At 43.4% G+C, this 20,039-nt stretch overlaps 1 protein-coding gene across 1 annotated transcript; it reads right to left on the reverse strand.

Annotated features, from left to right (window-relative positions):
* Window positions 1–1,119: 1,119 nt before the first annotated feature.
* Window positions 1,120–19,781, reverse strand: LOC121572698 (equilibrative nucleoside transporter 2-like). Its single transcript, XM_041884719.2, has 12 exons — window positions 19,704–19,781; window positions 19,072–19,153; window positions 15,517–15,662; window positions 15,088–15,227; window positions 14,647–14,781; window positions 8,850–8,947; window positions 8,573–8,642; window positions 6,396–6,586; window positions 3,932–4,034; window positions 3,550–3,635; window positions 3,105–3,304; window positions 1,120–2,673 (listed from the first exon to the last, which is right to left on the reverse strand). Exons 1-12 carry the CDS (start codon window positions 19,733–19,735, stop codon window positions 2,562–2,564), a joined length of 1,395 nt encoding a protein of 464 aa, XP_041740653.1. The 5' UTR covers window positions 19,736–19,781; the 3' UTR covers window positions 1,120–2,561.
* Between the last annotated feature and the right edge of the window lie 258 nt (window positions 19,782–20,039).

Genomic DNA, 20,039 nt, shown 5'->3' on the forward strand with positions numbered 1-20,039 from the left:
TGAGTGATCAAATCAAAAACAAAGATTTCATGAGAGGGGAAACATGAAAAGGATTAAAACAACGGATAATGAAATGAGAGGAATGAAGAAAGTAAAGTCTAGAAACCAAAAGAGAGCAAAACAAGTTCAAGAGTTGGTAAGGTTCTAATCAATGCGTTCATATCTGAAGTGGAAACGTAATGGGATAAAAATAAATACTTTACAGACATACAAATCTATAACTTGACCTAATGCACAGGTTTAGAAATGGTTGTCGATTACTGTTTAATGGCACTCTTTACACTGGCAGTTTAAAAATGTATAACCTGACTCCATTAAGTCATCGTGGCCATGACACATTGTTGTTAATCCGTGTTCAAAGACTATAGTTTACTCAAGTAAATGACCAACAGCGAAACAAAAACAAGTGCTGTTACTTAAAATGTACATAATCGAAACAGAATAGCTTTTTCATGGTCATTGTAAAAAGTGAAATATTTGTTATTACAGTTATTTGTTTACAACAAAGCAGGAAGTGTATCCCTTTCCTTTTGAGAAATCTGTCACAGCACACCTTTGTACATTACACCTAAGGTCAAAGCACTGTTCAAACAAAGCAGTGGTGTAAAGTACTTAAGTAAAAATACTTTAAAGTACTACTTAAGTAGTTTTTTGGGGTACCTGTACTATACTTTACTATTTATATTTTTGACTACATTTACTTCACTACATTCCTAAAGAAAATAATGTACTTTTTACTCCATACATCTTTCCTGACACCCAAAAGTACTCGTTACATGGTGAATGCTTAGCAGGACAGGAAAATGGTCCACTTATCAAGAGAACACGTGGTCATCCCTACTGCCTCTTATCGGGCGAACTCACTAAACACAAAGGCATCATTTGTAAATTATGTCTGAGTGTTGGAGTGTGCCCCTGGCTATTCGTAAATGTTAGAAACAAGAAAATGGTGCCGTCTGCTTTGCTTAATATAAGGAATTTGAAATTATTTATACTCTTACTTTTGATACTTAAGTATATTTAGAACCAAATACTTTTAGACTTTTACTCAAGTAGTATTTAACTGGGTGACTTTCACTTTTACTTGAGTAACTTTCTATTAAGGTATCTATACTTTTACTCAAGTATGACAATTGGGTACTTTTTCCACCACTGAAACAAAGTGACTAGACAGCAACAGGTTAATAGGTAGATTAGCTTCGCAGAATGGTGTTAGGGCAGCGTTTCCCAAAATTGGTCTTCGGGACCCCCCCGGGTGCACGTTTTGGTTTTTGCCCTAACACTACACATCTGATTCAACTAATCAAAGCTTGATGATCAGTAGGTTATTTGGATCAGCTGTGTAGTGCTAGGGAAAAAACCTAAACGTGCAGCCCTTGGGCTCCCAAGGACCGAGTTTGGGAAACCCTGTGTTATGGTCAGACTTAACGCTACCCTCAGGAGAATAGATGAAAGGAGGAGTGAAATGTGGTCTGGTTCCCATAACCTGCCTGCCCTCTGGTCCTATCATTACACTGCATCATATCCTGTTTCGAAAACCAGTCCTACTGGGCCATTATCCTGACATAAACAGGAAGTGAATAGTGAATTTTTTCTATCGGTTTCACTCTATTGAACAAACCCCAAGTGGTCCTCTCCACTCCAATTGGCTAGAACGACATGAGTGTGCTGATGTCCACAGACCAATGTCCATGTTGTCTGTGTAATGTAATGCCTTTGTAATGATGTGCAAATAACAATAATGAATAAACCTATCTATCTGTAACCAAACGCAAACTAAGGAAAATAATTTAATTGGTCTTCCGTGCAAAAATATTGTACTATTTCATACCGTCATGATATCCAAAACAAATCAAACGTTTTAAATCAAATGAAATGCTTAGCTGAAAAATAAAAGTACTTACTCATCAGAGCTAGTAATCCTGATTTAATCTGATGTCGTTATGAAAATAAAAAAGACTTCCATGAGAAAATGATCTACTTTGTGGAACAATCCATTAGTTCTCCATAATCTCTTACAGCTACAGTACTTGACTAAGGTTAGTGCCTTTAAAAAAGAGAGAAGAAAACAACAGGAAAACATTATTATACAAAACAAACTCCTTAAAATGGTCCAACTAAAAAATAACGACCCAAGTTTAAAACTGTTTGGCACTGACGGTGTCCATCCGATGAGAGGCAACCAGTGCCTTTTACTAATTACCACTGTAAACCAGTTGTAAAGTAGCTAGCTAGTATTCATGTAGCGTTATACTGTTAATATCTCAGTTATTTCAATAAGTGTAGTGCATGTCAGGCATCTGGGGAGATGATACTCAATCCCTGGTATAATATCTATTGTGGTCAGTACTAATGTCATTTTGATGCAGGCTTTTCCGTAGGCAGCTCTATTCCCATCCTGGGTCCTTCTAGGTATGAAGATGGCGATGATGTCATGGCGTGTCCCGCCACTTTACGGATGGGGATGGAGGTATCCGTTGTCACTTGACAGCGGATGGCGTTGACGGATGGTGGTGGTCCTCTGGGTGTGTGTGTGTGTGTGTGTGTGTGTGTGTGTGTGTCTAGACTAGTAGGCGGAGCAGGAAGGACAGGCCGGCCCCGATGGAGAGGCCCAGCGCCAGGAAGAAAGTCATCAGGGCCCCTGCCGTCTCTGCATCTTTGGGAGCCACCAACCTGGAAGGAGACGGAGAGAGAGGAGAGAGAGACGGGTGTATTCATAAGCATACTGTAGCAAAATGATTTACAATGAAAAAAACTAAACAAGTGTTTCTTATTGGACAAATTCGGGTAGGCCCCTTCCGGTTTCTGCCCTTTTGGTTCCTATTGAATATACCCCAGATATAGAGTAGGTTTTGTTGCGGTGTTACAGTCGTAACAAGGAAGTTGGCATGGGGTAGAAAGTGTGGTTGGGTGACAGAAACAGTATGTCAGGTGACAGAGAGAATTCCAGAGTGTGTGTGTGGGAGAGAAGTGTTGACAAGAACTTGATTAAACAGAGTGACAAACCATGACAATTAGATTGGAGGAGTCAATATGTGCATAACTGACATAATGTTATGACAGTGGACTGTGACGTATGGTGTATGTGTGTTACTTCTACTCACTGTGGGGCGTAGGACATGGACAGGCAGACGCAGTAGCCGCTGGACAGGGAGAAGAGCGTCATGATGAAAGCGAAGGCAGCGTCGTGGGAGAAGAGGACGGGGAGGTAGGAGCGGCTCTGGACGTTACACAGCATCAGTAGAGGAACAAACACCACCCTGGAGACCACCAGCCCTGGGAACAGACGACTCTCCTTGGGGGGCTGTGGTACACATACAGAGAGAAATGTTACTGATATACAAGGTTTTATAGACACAATCAAATAATTTTATTATAATAACTAAATGTAATACTAATAACTAAAACTTTCATTCTGGGAAAGAAAGTGAAGGATTATAAAACACTGAGAAACTTAGGTTGTATCATAAATCAAATCCATTGTGATCCTATGAAATGTGTAATAAAATGACATTCATCCACAGAGATGAAATGAGATCAGACACCTACCCACTGGACCAAGGTGGTGACGGTTCTGCCGATCCAGTCACACACGTTGAAGATGAGGAAGCAGCACACAGAGATGAAATAGGGTTCTGATGGTGGGAAGAGGGAGAGAGGTGATTAATAGGAGTTTTAAGGCTCATTACATGCATATTAAACATACAGCATACATATCTACACTCTTAGAAAAAAAGGTGCTATCTACAACCTAAAAGGGTTATTCGGCTGTTCCCATAGGATAACTTTTTAAAGAACCCTTTTTGGTTACAGGTATAAAAGGGTTCTACCTGGAACCAAAAAGGGCTCTACCTGGAACGAGAAAGGGTTCTCCTATGGGGACAGCCGAAGAACCCTTTCGAAACCGATTGTTCTAAAAGTGTGTACATACCCCATTTCCCAGGGTATTTGGTCTTGACGTCCACAGTGACGGCGGGGAACACAGCGAGAGTGACGGTGAAGACAAAAACTACACAGAACGCCATCACCCATATCTGAAGAGACAGAGAGAAATATGGTGGAAGCTCTCTCTAGACCTTAAACTTTAGCTTAAACTACTCTGGAGCTTTTAAATCCATGTAGGGGAGTGAACAAGTCCACACTTCAGAAAAGGGTAGGGATTGGACCTCAACTATAGACCAGAGCCATATACAGTGGGTATAGAAAGTCACCAGCCTGAAATGAAAACACATTAAAAAAAATCAGACTTTTCCCGGATTTATTTACCCACAATATCCAAGTAATAAATTTTTTTACTGAAAATTAATTATAATTAAAACAGTAAAATACCCTATTTGGATAAGTGAACACCCCCCTTAGAATTGCAATTGCAAACTTGCTGAGGTATAACCAACCACCTTCCAGATCAAAAATCAAGCTAATTGGCTTCCATCTGTGATCAATTGTAGTGACTTTGACTAGTTCAGAATAAAAGCAGTTGTTCATATAGGACTCCACTGCTTAGTAGTGCAATTCGAAGCAAAGAATCCACTATGGGCGGAAAGGTACTTTCAAAGGATCTAGGAGATAAAGTCGTGGAAAGGCACAAGTCAGGGGATGGCTATAAAAAGATTTCAAAGGCTTTGTCTATCCCTCGGAGCACAGTTAAGACCATTTAAGAAGTGGAAGAAGTATGGCACCACCCAGACCCTGCATAGATCAGGCCATCCTTCCAAACTGGATGACCGGGCAAGCAGGAGACTAATCAGAGAGGCTACTGTCAAAGTCGCGTCAATTCAAATCTGGTATTAGGAACAAAAGAGGTCAACACGACTTCTAAGATATACTAGTTATTTTAATTAATGCAAAAACCTTCAATGGTAAATATGATGTTTCGTATATACGGGCTCTCTGAGATGCCTCGCAGGACACCCCAGAGAACTAACAACATTGTTTCAGAAACAATACCCAAATACTCTGACAGAGAAAGTTTCCCACTTCTCTGCTGGCCAATTAGAGTAAAGGACTGAGTGTGGTTTAAACTTACTCAGCCAATCCGTTGATGCATCTCTGTTACCAGGCATATGTCCATATCATAACACCTTGTCATAGTGAGAAGAGCCAGCTCCCTTAGACATCATTCCTACGTCCAAGGAAGGTTCACAGATCACAAAGAACCAGTATAGTCTAGCATTTGAAGACACAATCCTTATCTCATTTTACCCCCTAAAACAGCTCTTCACATCAATCACAGCCTTGCCAGGTGTCACAACCTACATTAGCCCAGTCAAGAATGCATTCTTTCTAAGTTAGTCATCCCATCAATTTAGGAGAATAATAAATCCCCAATACTACCAAGAAGCCAATGGCGACTTTGAAGGAGCTCCAGGCCTTTATGGCAAAGGCTGGTCAATGTGTGCATGTGACCACAATATCACAATCGCTCCAAAAATCTGGCCTCTATGGGAGGGTGGCAAGAAAAAAAACACTCCTCAAAAATGGCAACATCAAGTCTCGTTTGAGCTTTGCCAAAAAGCACATTGTAGATTCCGAGGCCAAGTGGCAAAAGGTGCTGTGGTCAGATGAGACCAATATTGAACTTTTTGGCCTGAATGCAAAACGATATGTCTGGCGAAAACCCAATACATCTTCCCACCCAAAGAACACCATGCCTACAGTAAAGCATGGCGGTGGCAGCATCCTGTTGTGGGGGTGTTTCTCTTCAGCAGGGACTGTCAGGATAGAAGGGAAAATGGACAGTGTAAAATACTGACAGATTCTTGAGAAGAACCTGCAGCCCTCTGCCAGGAAGTTGAAAATGGGAAGATGGTTCACGTTTCAACATGACAATGACCCAAAGCACACCGCCAAAGCAACCATACAGTGTCTGAAGGACAATAAGGTGAATGTCCTTGAGTGGCCTAGTCAGAGCCCTGACCTAAATCCCATCGAGAATCTGTGGAATGACTTGAAGAGTGCAGTCCATGAGCGGTCACCAAGCAATTTGACTGAGCTTGGACAATTCTGCAAGGAAGAATGGGCAAATATTGCAGTCTAGGTGTGCAAAGTTAGTAGAGACGTATTCAAAGAGACTCATGGCTGTAATTCAAGCAAAAGGTGGTTCCACCAAGTATTAACTCAGGGGGGTGTTCACTTATCCATATAGGGTATTGTACTGTTTTAATTTTAATTAATTTTCAGAGTTTTAAATTTTTAACTTAGATATTGTGGGTTACCGTGTGTAAATAAAGCTGGAAAAAGTCTGATTTTATGTTTTCATTTCAGGCTGTAAGGCAACAAAAGGTGAACATTTTGAAAGGGGGTGGTGACTTTCTATACTGTATTTAGAAAATAAAAAATCCATAAATATATGACCGCTATAGAGCCAGATGAGTAACAACAGAGGTCAGCATTACCTTTTTAAACACCTCCATGATGGTGGACTTCCTATCCCTGTCCTCAGCCTGCTCCAGGGTTAAGAAGGCCTGCTTGGGACTGGCCCCAGCCCCCTCTACATCCACCTCTTCGCCGCTGGCACCCCCATTGGCCAATGAGTCATTGGCGTCGCCATACAGATTGCCGTTCTCCGCCGTGACACTCTCTGTCACTGGAGGAAGGGGAAAGATTTCAGGGAAAAAAGGTCAACTTGACCTAACATTGACCATTCAACAGGCAGAGGTAAATGTGTGTGGGAGTGATGGCAGATGTCACTATAAAGGGAGGGAGGGACGGACACTAGTTTCTGTGGCCCACCAGACTACTACATTATCTGTTAAGAATACCGCCAGGAGTTTTGCCTCACCCCTTGACCTCACCAGGAAAAACTGGACCAAGCTATAGCTGAATTACTGTAGTCCCTAATTAGAAGGAGAGGATGAAAACCAGAAGTGTTTTTCGGCCCTCCAGGACCCACATTGAACAGCCCAGGCTTTCCTAGACCTTTGTTAATTTCCATGGAAACATCTATTGACGTTAACAGGAGAGTGATGGGGTGGTTTAATAGTGTCTGATCTTTAAATGTCCCACAGGGCAGCTCTTTGTCTGGGAGAGGTTGCTGCACTAATTGGATAAATGTGAATAAACTGGGCTAATGGGATAATGATCTGTTGAATCAGTTCAATTCAGACCATGGCCTGTATGTATCAAGCGTCTTAGAGTAGGAGTTCTGATTTAGGACCAGTTTTACCTTCTAGATCACAATGAAGACGATTACATGGACGGGGGGGGACCTGAACCTAAATCAGCACTCCTACTCTGAGACACTTAATACATATAACCAATGTTCCCTCTAAGCTGCGCGAGGGCGCGCATTAGCCCGAGACTGTCGCACAGCTCCCCCGGGACAGCTGAACAGAAGAAAGCAGAAGAAATATCAGCCCATGGAGAGAAGCTTGAGAGAGTTTTCCCTGTTAGTTAACACTATCAACGTTTCCCTTCACTGTGGCAATTGTGATAGAATCGACGCAATATTAGCCACTTTAAATGCAACATACCGAAACAAAACGAACTATGCAAGACTTAGCATGCAAAACTATTAAAGAGATGTTGTTGTAGGCAGAACACATCGGAGTAGGATTCTATTGCTTTGACGCGCAGTACTCAGCCCCTACTCTACACAGACCGGCGCGGCATAACCAAATCAGAGCTGCAGTAGGCCTATATGCAAATAGACCATTGCCATATATGGATCTGTGCCATTTACTTTGAACTGGACTGTTTACAGCAGGGTTCTTCAATTCCGGTCCTGGAGGGCCGAAACACTTCTGTTTTTTATTTCTACCTGGTAGTTAATTGCACTCACCTGGTGTCCCAGGTCTGAATTAGCCCCTGATTAGAAGGAGAGGATGAAAAACAGAGGTGTTTCGGCCCTCCAGGACCGGAATTGAAGAACCCTGGTTTACAGCATGAGCGGTCAGTAGATGCACTTGTTTTGAGATCAAAGCGAGAGCTGCATGTAGCCAGGTGTGCACATTGTTAATATCCTTAGCTAGTTAGTGAGTTATTAGCCCAGTTATTGATAATGTGTAGTCAGCAATAGGGGAGTGATTTCTTTCTACAAGAGCACAAAACTCTGAGTCAGGTAAAGAGCTTTTTCTTGTCTTAAAGGGGCAATGTTGTATTTTGAGACAGGCTTGAATAAGCTAAGTAGCCAATAGGAAGAGGGTAGCATAATTTGTCTGATTCTCTGTAATAATGGTATGGGAATAATAATGTATAATATTTTGTAAAGTGGTTTCTTGCATCAAACAACAACAACATTTTCAGTCACCTCCTTGTCTGAAGGACAAGTGGATAAACAGGTTAATGTCAAGCCCTGCATGTTTTTTTCAAAAGTTTCATGGAATGTAAACAGTGGCGATTTTAGCATGTAAATCTTAGTGGGGCAACAAAACAAAAACATGTTGGGGATGCACGCCAGCAAAGCCACTACACAACACAACACTAAACAATACATTATTTGCATTATAACGGTGACAAACGGTGCCCACAAACTGTTAGGGCCTACATAAAGTGGATGGTCATTGGTGAGATATATAAGCACAAAATAATCCACATCTTTCACTATGAATCTCACAGCTTTCAGCAGCCTCACCTTTCAGCAGCTCATCTGTGGTCTCCACCTCATAACTCCTGCTCTTGTCCAAGTAGAACTGGGAAAACTCCTGGATGAGACCGGCGCAGAGGCCAAATGAGACAGACTGAACATTCCCTGAACACGAACACAGATTCCTTAGATAAAACATAGTCATACCATACTGCCATATGGTTAGCTACAGCCCTGGGGGATACAGGGTCTGTTCTGAGGCCCAACCTGTGGTATCTATCAGTGGTTCTATTACATTCTAGTCCTGTAGAGCTGAGCCACTCACCAAGCGAGGCAGTAGGAGGTAGCTAAGCAGAGTGATCAGGGTTCCTACGCACGGCGTGATGAAGTAACCCAACGCAGCCGTCTCAGGGTCCGTGTCACCTGTTACACACACACACAGGAAAGAGAAAGGAGAGGTCAGAGAACTACTTACAAGTGGAGTTCCAAAGGCCACATCATACTCAACTGTCTATCCTTTTTTTTTTTTTTTTTGACAATTCAAAATACATAAAAATGTTACACCAGGCAAAATATACATATAGCATAACTTGAAGATATATACAGTGGGGGAAAAAAGTATTTAGTCAGCCACCAATTGTGCAAGTTCTCCCACTTAAAAAGATGAGAGAGGCCTGTAATTTTCATCATAGGTACACGTCAATTATGACAGACAAAATGAGGAAAAAAAATCCAGAAAATCACATTGTAGGATTTTTTATGAATTTATTTGCAAATTATGGTGGAAAATAAGTATTTGGTCAATAACAAAAGTTTCTCAATACTTTGTTATATACCCTTTGTTGGCAATGACACAGGTCAAACGTTTTCTGTAAGTCTTCACAAGGTTTTCACACACTGTTGCTGGTATTTTGGCCCATTCCTCCATGCAGATCTCCTCTAGAGCAGTGATGTTTTGGGGCTGTCACTGGGCAACACAGACTTTCAACTCCCTCCAAAGATTTTCTATGGGGTTGAGATCTGGAGACTGGCTAGGCCACTCCAGGACCTTGAAATGCTTCTTACGAAGCCACTCCTTCGTTGCCCGGGCGGTGTGTTTGGGATCATTGTCATGCTGAAAGACCCAGCCACGTTTCATCTTCAATGCCCTTGCTGATGGAAGGAGGTTTTCACTCAAAATCTCACGATACATGGCCCCATTCATTCTTTCCTTTACACGGATCAGTCGTCCTGGTCCCTTTGCAGAAAAACAGCCCCAAAGCATGATGTTTCCACCCCCATGCTTCACAGTAGGTATGGTGTTCTTTGGATGCAACTCAGCATTCTTTGTCCTCCAAACACGACGAGTATAGTTTTTACCAAAAAGTTATATTTTGGTTTCATCTGACCATATGACATTCTCCCAATCCTCTTCTGGATCATCCAAAGGCACTCTAGCAAACTTCAGACGGGCCTGGACATGTACTGGCTTAAGCAGGGGGACTGCAGGATTTGAGTCCCTGGCGGCGTAGTGTGTTACTGATGGTAGGCTTTGTTACTTTTGGTCCCAGCTCTCTGCAGGTCATTCACTAGGTCCCCCCATGTGGTTCTGGGATTTTTGCTCACCGTTCTTGTGATCATTTTGACCGCACGGGGTGAGCTCTTGCGTGGAGCCCCAGATCGAGGGAGATTATCAGTGGTCTTGTATGTCTTCCATTTCCTAATAATTGCTCCCACAGTTGATTTCTTCAAACCAAGCTGCTTACCTATTGCAGATTCAGTCTTCCCAGCCTGGTGCAGGTCTACAATTTTGTTTCTGGTGTCCTTTGACAGCTCTTTGGTCTTGGCCATAGTGGAGTTTGGAGTGTGACTGTTTGAGGTTGTGGACAGGTGTCTTTTATACTGATAACAAGTTCAAACAGGTGCCATTAATACAGGTAACGAGTGGAGGACAGAGGAGCCTCTTAAAGAAGAAGTTACAGGTCTGTGAGAGCCAGAAATCTTGCTTGTTTGTAGGTGACCAAATACTTATTTTCCACCATAATTTGCAAATAAATTCATAAAAAATCCTACAATGTGATTTTCTGGAGAAAAAAAATCTCAATTTGTCTGTCATAGTTGACGTGTACCTATGATGAAAATTACAGGCCTCTCTCATCTTTTTAAGTGGGAGAACTTGCACAATTGGTGGCTGACTAAATACTTTTTTTCCCCACTGTAGATATGTACACGAAAAAGTCTAGAGACTTTTTCCATTGTGATCCTCTATTGTTTTGCAAGATAGGCATTCAATCATAGATAATGTTCAAATATCCATCTATACAAAGCAAATATACACACCTAACCTATGCCTTCGGAAAGTATTCAGACAACTTGACTTTTTCCACATTTTGTTACGTTACAGCCTTATTCTACAATCTACACATAATACCCCATAATGACAAAGCAAAAACAGGTTTTTAGATTAAAAAAAAATATATATATATATATATATATATATATATATATATATATATATATATATAAAAAAATATCTCATTTACATAAGTATTCAGACCCTTTACTCAGTACTTTGTTGAAGCACCTTTGGTAGCGATTACAGCATCGAGTCTTCTTGGGTATGACGCTACAAGCTTGGCACACCTGTATTAGGGGAGTTTCTCCCATTGTTCTCTGCAGATCCTCTCAAGTTCTGTCAGGTTGGATGGGGAGCGTTGCTGCAAAGCTATTTTCAGGTCTGTCCAGAGATGTTCGATCGGCTTCAAGTCCGGGCTCTGGCTGAGCCACTCAAGGACATTCAGAGACTTGTCCCGAAGCCACTCCTGCGTTGTCTTGGCTGTGTGCTTAGGGTCGTTGTCCTGTTGGAAGGTGACCCTTCGCCCCAGTCTGAGGTCCTGAGCGCTCTGGAGCAGGTTATCATCAAGGATCTCTCTGTACTTTGCTCCGTTCATCTTTTCCTAGATCCTGACTAGTCTCCCAGTCCCTGAAAAACATCCCCACAGAATGATGCTGCCACCACCATGCTTCACCGTAGGGATGGTGCCAGGTTTCCTCCAGACGTGACACTTGGCATTCAGGCCAAAGAGTTCAATCTTGGTTTCATTGGACCAGAGAATCTTGTTTCTCATGGTCTGAGAGTCTTTAGGTGCCTTTTGGCAAACTCCAAGCGGGCTGTCATGCACCTTATACTGAGGAGTGGCTTCTGTCTGGCCACTCTACCATAAAGGCCTGATTGGTGGAGTGCTGCAGAGATGGTTGTCCTTCTGGAAGGTTCTCCCATCTCCACACAGGAACTCTGGAGTTCTGTCAGAGTGACCATCGGGTAGTCAGACCATCCTGGTGGAGATGGCTGTAACGTAACAAAATGTGGAAAAAGTCAAGGGGTCTGACTACTTTCCGAAGGCACTGTATATACAAATTAGTGGATTTGGCTTATTTTCAGCCACACCTGTTGCTGACAGGTGTAAAAAAATCGAGCATACAGCCATGCGATCTCCATAGACAAACATTGGCAGAATGGCCTTACTGAAGAGTTCAGTGACAATCAACGTGGCACCTTTCCAACAAGTCAGTTCGTCAAATTTTTGCCCTGCTAGAGCTGCCCCGGTCAACTGTAAGTGCTGTTATTGTGAAGTGGGAATGTCTAGGAGCAAAAATGGCTCATTCGCAAAGTGGTAGGCCACACAAGCTCATAGAACAGGACTGCCGAGTGCTGAAGTGCATAAGAATCGCCTGTCCTCAGTTGCAACACTCACTACCGAGTTACAAACTGCCTCTGGAAGCAACGTCAGCACAAGAACTGTTCGTCGGGAGCTTCATGAAATGGGTTTCCATGGCCGAGCAGCCGCACACAAGCCTAAGATCACCATGCGCAATGCCAAGCATCGGCTAGAGTGGTGTAAAGCTCGCCGCCATTGGACTCTGGAGCAGTGGAAACGCGTTCTCTCGAGTGATGAATTCGCTTCTCCAGCAAAGGTAACCTGCCTAAATGATTACCGCCCCGTAGCACTCACATAGGTCGAATTGAAGTGCTTTGAAAGGCTGGTCATGGCTCACATTAACACCATCATCCTGGAAACCCTAGACCCACTCCAATTCGCATACCGCCCCAACAGATCGACAGATGATGCTATCTCAATCGCACTTCACACTGCCATTTCCCACCTGGACAAAAGGAACACCTATGTGAGAATGCTATTCATTGACTACAGCTCAGCATTCAACACCATAGTGCCCTCAAAACTCATCACTAAGCTAAGGACCCTGGGACTAAACACCTCCCTCTGCAACTGGATCCTGGACTTCCTGATGGGCCGCCCCCAGGTGGTAAGGGTAGGCAACAACACATCCGCCACGCTGATCGTCAACACTGGGGCCCATCAGGGGTGCGTGCTTAGTCCCCTCCTGTAGTCCCTGTTCACCCACTACTGCGTGGCCAAACCCGACCCCAACACCATCATTAAGTTTGCTGACGACACAACAGTGGTAGGCCTGATCACCGACAACGATGAGACAGCCTATAGGGAGGAGGTCAGAGAACTGGCAGTGTGGTGCCAGGACAACAACCTCTCCCTCAATGTGAGCAAGACAAAGGAGCTGATCGTGGAATACAGGAAAAGGCGGCCCAAACAGGCCCCCATTAACATCAACAGAGCTGTAGTGGAGCGGGTCGAGTGTTTCAAGTTCCTTGGTGTCCACCTCACCAACGAACTATCATGTTCCAAACACACCAAGACAGTTGTGAAGAGGGCACGACAACACCTTTCCCCTCAGGAGACTGAAAAGATTTGGCATGGGTCCCCAGATCCTCAAAAAGTTATACAGCTGCACAAGTGAGCATCCTGACCGGTTGCATCACCACCTGGAATGGCAACTGCTCAGCATTTGACCGTAAGGCGCTACAGAGGGTAGTGCCTACGGCCCAGTACATCACTGGGGCCAAGCTTCCTGCCATCCAGGACCTATATACTAGGCGGTGTCAGAGGAAGGCCCCAGAGATGGTCAAAGACTCCAGTCACCCAAGTCATAGACTGTTCACTCTGCTACCGCACGGCAAGCGGTACCGGAGTGCCAAGTGTAGGACCAAAAGGCTCCTTAACAGCTTCTACCCCCAAGCCACTACTGAACAATTAATCAAATGGCCACCCAGACTATTAACATTGACCCCCCTGCTGCTACTCGCTGTTTATTATCTATGCATAGTCCCTTTACCCCTACCTACATGTACAAATGACCTCGACTAACCTGTACCCCCGCACACTGACTCGGTAACTGTACCCCCTGTATATAGCCTTGTTATTGTAATGTTATTGTGTTACTTTTTATTTAAAAAATTACTTTAGTTTATTTCGTAAATATTTTGAACTGCATTGTTGGTTAAGGGCCTTGTAAGTAAGCATTTCACGGTAAGGTCTACACCTGTTGTATTCGGCACAAGTGAAAAATACAATTTGATTTGATTTGACCATCTGGACTTCGGACGGATTAATCTGGGTTTGGCGGATGCCAGGAGAACGCTACCTGCTCGAATGCATAGTGCCAACTGTAAAGTTTGGTGGAGGAGGAATAATGGTCTGGGGCTGTTTTTCATGGTTCAGTCTAGGTCCCTTAGTTCCAGTGAAGGGAAATCTTAACACTACAGCATACAATGATTTTCTAGACGATTCTGTGCTTCCAACTTTGTGGCAACAGTTTGGGGAAGGCCCTTTCATGTTTCAGCATGACAATGCCCCCGTGCACAAAATGAGGTCCTTTTAGAAATGGTTTGTTGAGTTCGGTGTGGAAGAACTTGACTAGCCTGCACAGAGCCCTGACCTCAACTCCATCGAACACCTTTGGGATTAATTGGAACGCCGACTGCGAGCCAGGCCTAATCGTCCAACATCAGTGCCCTACCTCACTAATGCTCTTGTGGCTGAATGGAAGCAAGTCCCCGCAGCAATGTTCCAACATGTAGTTGAAAGCCTTCCCAGAAGAGTGGAGGCTGTTATAGCAGCAAGAGGGGGACCAACTCCATATTAATGACCATGATTTTGGAATGATTCAGCCACTGAGCATCACTGACGTGAGTTGTGCATGTTTCTTTCCAAGTAGTTCTTTGTATATTTGTGGGTTCTAGATATTTATTTGTGTGTGTGACTCACTGGCTATGGAGACCAGCATGGCGATAGCAGCGAAGGTGCCGGCCAACCCCTGGCCACTCATGAACACAGCACTGTACTTCTGAGGCAGCAGACCCACCAGGCCAAACAGACTGCCCTGTAACACCGCTCCAAACGCTATAAGGAGAGAGAGAGAGAGAGAGAGAGAGAGAGAGAGAGAGAGAGAGAGAGAGAGAGAGAGAGAGAGAGAGAGAGAGAGAGAGAGAGAGAGAGAGAGAGGGGGGGGGGGGGGACAGAGAGAGAGAGAGAGAGACAGAGAGAGAGAGAGAGAGAGAGAGAGAGAGAGAGAGAGAGAGAGAGAGAGTTAATGATATAGCGTGCACACACACACACACAACACCCAGTCAGACACACACCTTACTCAGCCACACACACAATGATTCTCCCCCCACCCACCCACCCACAAAATCATGTCCTACTCACAGTTGATGAACCAGATGGTAGCCATCGTAACAGAGAAGAAGCGGTCCTCCTCCATGGGGATCTTGACCAGGATGGCAGTGAGGATGAAGAGGATGAAGATGAAGACCAGGCTGCCCGCTATCCGCACCATCTCTGATATCCTACGCACAAACACACAAAACGTTAGTTCTCAATCTCATTGGATTAGAGCGTAGCAAGTTACACATACAGAGTATGACATATTTTTCTATAAAGTAAAGCCCCCCTAAAATCCACTGTATTGCAAAGCAAATAGGTTTTTTTGCACCTTTTTGCAGTTGAATAAAATGGCCAACTCAAAAGGGTTGTTTACACACACACTAGATCATCAGCCAAGTGTTCAATAGAAGGGTGTTGCTTGGAAGGGCATTTGGATGACTTGTAAACCTGAGAGAAGAAGTGTTGTCTCACCGCTGATAGAAGAAAGAGTTGAGCAGAGTGCAGAGCAGCAGGGGGAGCTGGGACAACAGAGTCATCCAGTTGTTGAAGTAGTACTCTTTGTTGGAGACCACCGTGCCGTTGCGCCGTTCGGTCTTGTTGAGGCGGCTGTTGAAATACTAAATGACAGAAGAGACAGAGATTAATAATAATATATGCCATTTTGTCATTCTGTCCCTGAGCAAGGCGGTTAACCCACTGTTCCCCGGGCACCGATGACATGGATGTCGATTAAGGCAGCCCCCCGCACCTCTCTGATTCAGAGGGGTTGGGTTAAATGCAGAAGACACATTTCAGTTGAATGCATTCAGTTGTGCAACTGACCAGGTATCCCCCTTTCCCTTTCAACCAAATGTTGGTTTAGGTGGCCCCAGCAGGAATCGAACCCACGATCCTGGCGTTTGCGCTACCAACTGAGCCACACAAGATGCATGAGACTACCCAGTTTAGTTTACATTAACAATCAATAAAAAAATTCCCACGGGGGGCCAGTATGAAAAATGTATGCACTCACTAATTGTAAATCGCTCGGGATAAGAGCGTCTGCTAAATGACTAAAATGTCAATTGGATCAATAAAAATAAAAAAATACGATGTTGTTTGTCACAAGTCACTCGTTCCAATACAAATAGGCCTATTCCTTAAGTAGTTATACAGAAGTGTAGGGTATACCAAGAATCAAAGCTTACCCTAGGGGAATGTTGTGGGGTTTGACGTTTTAATATTCAGAGAGCTAGGCCTAAGAGTCTGTACACACACAACCTGGTCACATGGTTGACCACACAGCTACGTGGAACATTCATGTTATGTTTTAGAGTTAAGGGGGCCTCTAACCACACAGCGAGCGGTTAACTTCAACATACCGGTACCTAGTGACCTAGAAAACACCAGGTGGCCAGTCACCAGGGTTGGGAAGTAACTGATTACATGTACATTACACATTTACATTTTAGTTATTTAGCAGACGCTCTTATCCAAAGCGACTTACATGATCAATTAGGGTGAAGTGCCTTGCTCAAGTGCATATCAACAGATTTTTAAGCTAGTCGACTGGGATTCGAACCAGCATCGGTTGCCGGCCCAATGCTGTTAACCACAATGCTACCTGCCACCTGCCACACATACAGTACCAGTCAAACGTTTGGACACACCTACTCATTCAAGGGTTTTTCTTTATTTTTACTATTTCTTACATTGTAGAATTATATTGAAGACATCAAAACTATGAAATAACACATATGAAATCATGTATTAACCAAAAAAAGTGTTAAACAAATCAAAATATGTTTTATATTTGAAATTCTTCAAATAGCCACCATTTGCCTTGATGACAACTTTGCACACTCTTGGCATTCTCTCAACCAGCTTCACGAGGAATGCTTTTCCAACAGTCTTGAAGGAGTTCCCACATATGCTGAGCACTTGTTGGCTGCTTTTCCTTCACTCTGCCATCCGACTCATCCCAAACCATCTCAAATGGGTTGAGGCCAGGGGATTGTGGAGGCCAGGTCATCTGATGCAGCACTCCATCACTCTCCTTCTTGGTAAAATAGCCCTTACACAGCCTGGAGGTGTGTTGGGTCATTGTCCTGTTGAAAAACAAATGATAGTCCCACTAAGCCCAAACCAGATTGGATGGCGTATCGCTGCAGAATGCTGTGGTAGCCATGCTGGTTAAGTGTGCCTTGAATTCTAAATAAATCACAGACGGTGTCACCAGCAAAGCACCCCCACACCATAACACCTCCTCCTCCATGCTTTACGGTGGGAACTACACATGCGGAGATCATCCGTTCACCCACACTGCGTCTCACAAAGACACGGCGGTTTGAACCAAAAATCTCAAATTTTAACTCCAGACCAAAGGACAAATTTCCACCGGTCTAATGTCCATTGCTCGTGTTTCTTGGCCCAAGCAGGTCTCTTCTTCTTATTGGTGTACTTTAGTAGTGGTTTCTTTGCAGCAATTCGACCACGAAGGTCTGATTCACACAGTCCCCTCTTAACAGTTGATGTTGAGATGTGTCTGTTACATGAACTCCGTGAAGCATCTATTTGGGCTGCAATTTCTGAGGCTGGTAACTAATGAACTTATCCTCTGCAGCAGAGGTAACTCTGGGTCCTCCTATCCTGTGGCGGTCCTCATGAGAGCCAGTTTCATTATAGCGCTTGATGGTTTTTGCGACTGCACTTGAAGAAACGTTCAAAGTTCTTGACATTTTCCGTATTGACTGACCTTCATGTCTTAAAGTAATGATGGACTGTCGTTTCTCTTTGCTTATTTGAGCTGTTCTTGTCATAATATGGACTTAGTCTATTACCAAATAGGACTATCTTCCGTATACCCCTCCTACCTTGTCACAACACAACTGATTGGCTCAAACGCATTAAGGAAATACATTCCACAAATTAACTTTTAAGAAGGCATACCTGTTAATTAATATACCATTTAGCAGACGCTTTTATCTAAAGCGACTTACAGTCATGCGTGCATATGTTTTTTGTGTATGGGTGGTCCCGGAGATCGAACCCACTACCCTGGCATTACAAGCGCCGTGCTCTACCAGCTGAGCTACAGAAATGCATTCCAGGTGACTACCTCATGAAGCTGGTTGAGAGAATGCCAAGAGTGTGCAAAGCTGTCATCAAGGCAAAGGTTGGCTAATTGAAGAATCTCAAATATAAAATGTATTTTTTTAAACAATTTTTTGGTTACTACATGATTCCATATGTGTTATTTCATAGTTTTGATGTCTTCACTATTATTCTACAATGTGTAAAATAAAGAAAAACCCTTGAATGAGTAGGTGTGTCCAAACTTTTGACTGGTACTGTACAGTTACGTAAACACACATACAAACAGCATCGGACACTTAGGGCTAACTGCATACCACCCTGCATCCCACTGCTGGCTTGCCTCTGAAGCTAAGCAGGGCTGGTCCTGGATGGGAGACCAGATGATGCTGGAAGTGGTGTTGGAGGGCTAGTAGGAGGCACTCTTTTCTCTGGTAAAAAAAAATGAAATATATATATATATCCCAATGCCCCAGGGCAGTGATTGGGGATGTTAAATGGGTGTCCTGACTCTCTGTGGTCACTAAAGATCCCATGGCACTTATCGTAAGAGTAGGGTTGTTAACCCCGTTGTCCTGGCTAAATTCCCAATCTGACCATCAAGGACACCTAATCATCCCCAGCTTCCAATTGGCTCCTCTCCCCTGTCACTATTCCCCAGGTCGTTGCTGTTAATGAGAATGTGTTCTCAGTCAACTTACCGGGTAAAATAACAGTTTTCAAAAACAACTTACTTTTCAAGTTAATTCCCTAAGAAGCCAATGTTCTACTTTGTGTGTTTGTATGATACAGTGTTGAACCTGAGCCAAAGTAGATCTGATCCTAGATCCGTCTAAAGTTTCCCAAAACAACCGATCTAGCATCAGATCTACCCTATAGCCTAACTGTAGCCTTTAGGGGGTTGAATAACTATCTGATCCTGGACCTGTGGTTATAGAAGGATGTTAGGTTTACCATGGAGGCGGTCATGAAGAAGTTCCATGGTAGCAGCGTCCCGACACCCAGGATGAAGAAGATGATCCCCACCAACCAGCCCCTGGGGTGGAAAAGATTAGAAACAAACAAGTCATTCATAGGTTATTGATGTGTATTTACCGTGTCATTTCTTTATAAATAGCAAGTAATTTATGTACCGTGAAATAAAGTGCTACCAGCCAGGGATCATTAGTGGATTTTATAAAAGTACATTGGAAATGTAATCTAGTCACTACTTTCATAGGTTGAAAACAGTACAGAGTCCCTTTTCAGAAATGCATTACTTGACTGCCGTGAGGGTGATAAGCACAATATTGTTCGCGAACTGCAGACCCCCAAACTATTCGTTCTTGTGTTCGAGTTTGTTGAGCAGAGGCTGTGTATGTTTTGGTTCTACAAAGCTGTGTCCATCATTAAATTCAATAATCAATTAATTGCATTCATTCTTGCACCATGCGATCAATTATAGTTCTAAACATATTTTTCTTCTCTATGCAGTCTGCAGCATGATCTATTTTCCGATCATGCAGTTCAAACGAACGACTAAAATTAAGGAGTCACTCAGAAAAACGAATCATGACTCTCAAATCAGTAAAAAGGTAGACACTCACCTATCGCGTGGGGCGTCTGTCCGACCCTTCATCCTGTGCTAGGGGGTTCGGTTGAAACAAAAGAGAGGGGAACACGATCAACATCTAAAGACAGAGTAGATTTGTCTATCAGCTCTAAGCACTTTATTTACAGAATACAAATACAGGACATTTTCTACATACTAGCACATTTCTGCAAGGAGGAGAGGGAGCCATTCTCACCACAGTACTGCATGTCCAAGACCCACTGGATTGTAGCCTGTACTGCTAGTTGTGCAGTTAGCTGTGCTGAGATATCCACCCCTCTGCCAGTTCACAACTTCACACTCCATTTATTTAAATAGGAACAGTCTATAG

Source organism: Coregonus clupeaformis, chromosome 8, assembly GCF_020615455.1.
Source record: "Coregonus clupeaformis isolate EN_2021a chromosome 8, ASM2061545v1, whole genome shotgun sequence".
In the NCBI taxonomy this organism is placed as follows: domain Eukaryota; kingdom Metazoa; phylum Chordata; class Actinopteri; order Salmoniformes; family Salmonidae; genus Coregonus; species Coregonus clupeaformis.

Bases quoted from the DNA above. Each gene is read 5' to 3' on its own strand.
- LOC121572698 (XM_041884719.2), bottom strand. From the start codon at position 19,735: ATGAAGGGTCGGACAGACGCCCCACGCGATAG. The intron at 15,228-15,516 runs GTGAGACAACAC...GTTTGTGCGTAG, and splicing joins AACTCTTTCTTCTATCAGCG to GATATCAGAGATGGTGCGGA. The intron at 3,636-3,931 runs GTATGTACACAC...TCCCACCATCAG, and splicing joins CAAATACCCTGGGAAATGGG to AACCCTATTTCATCTCTGTG.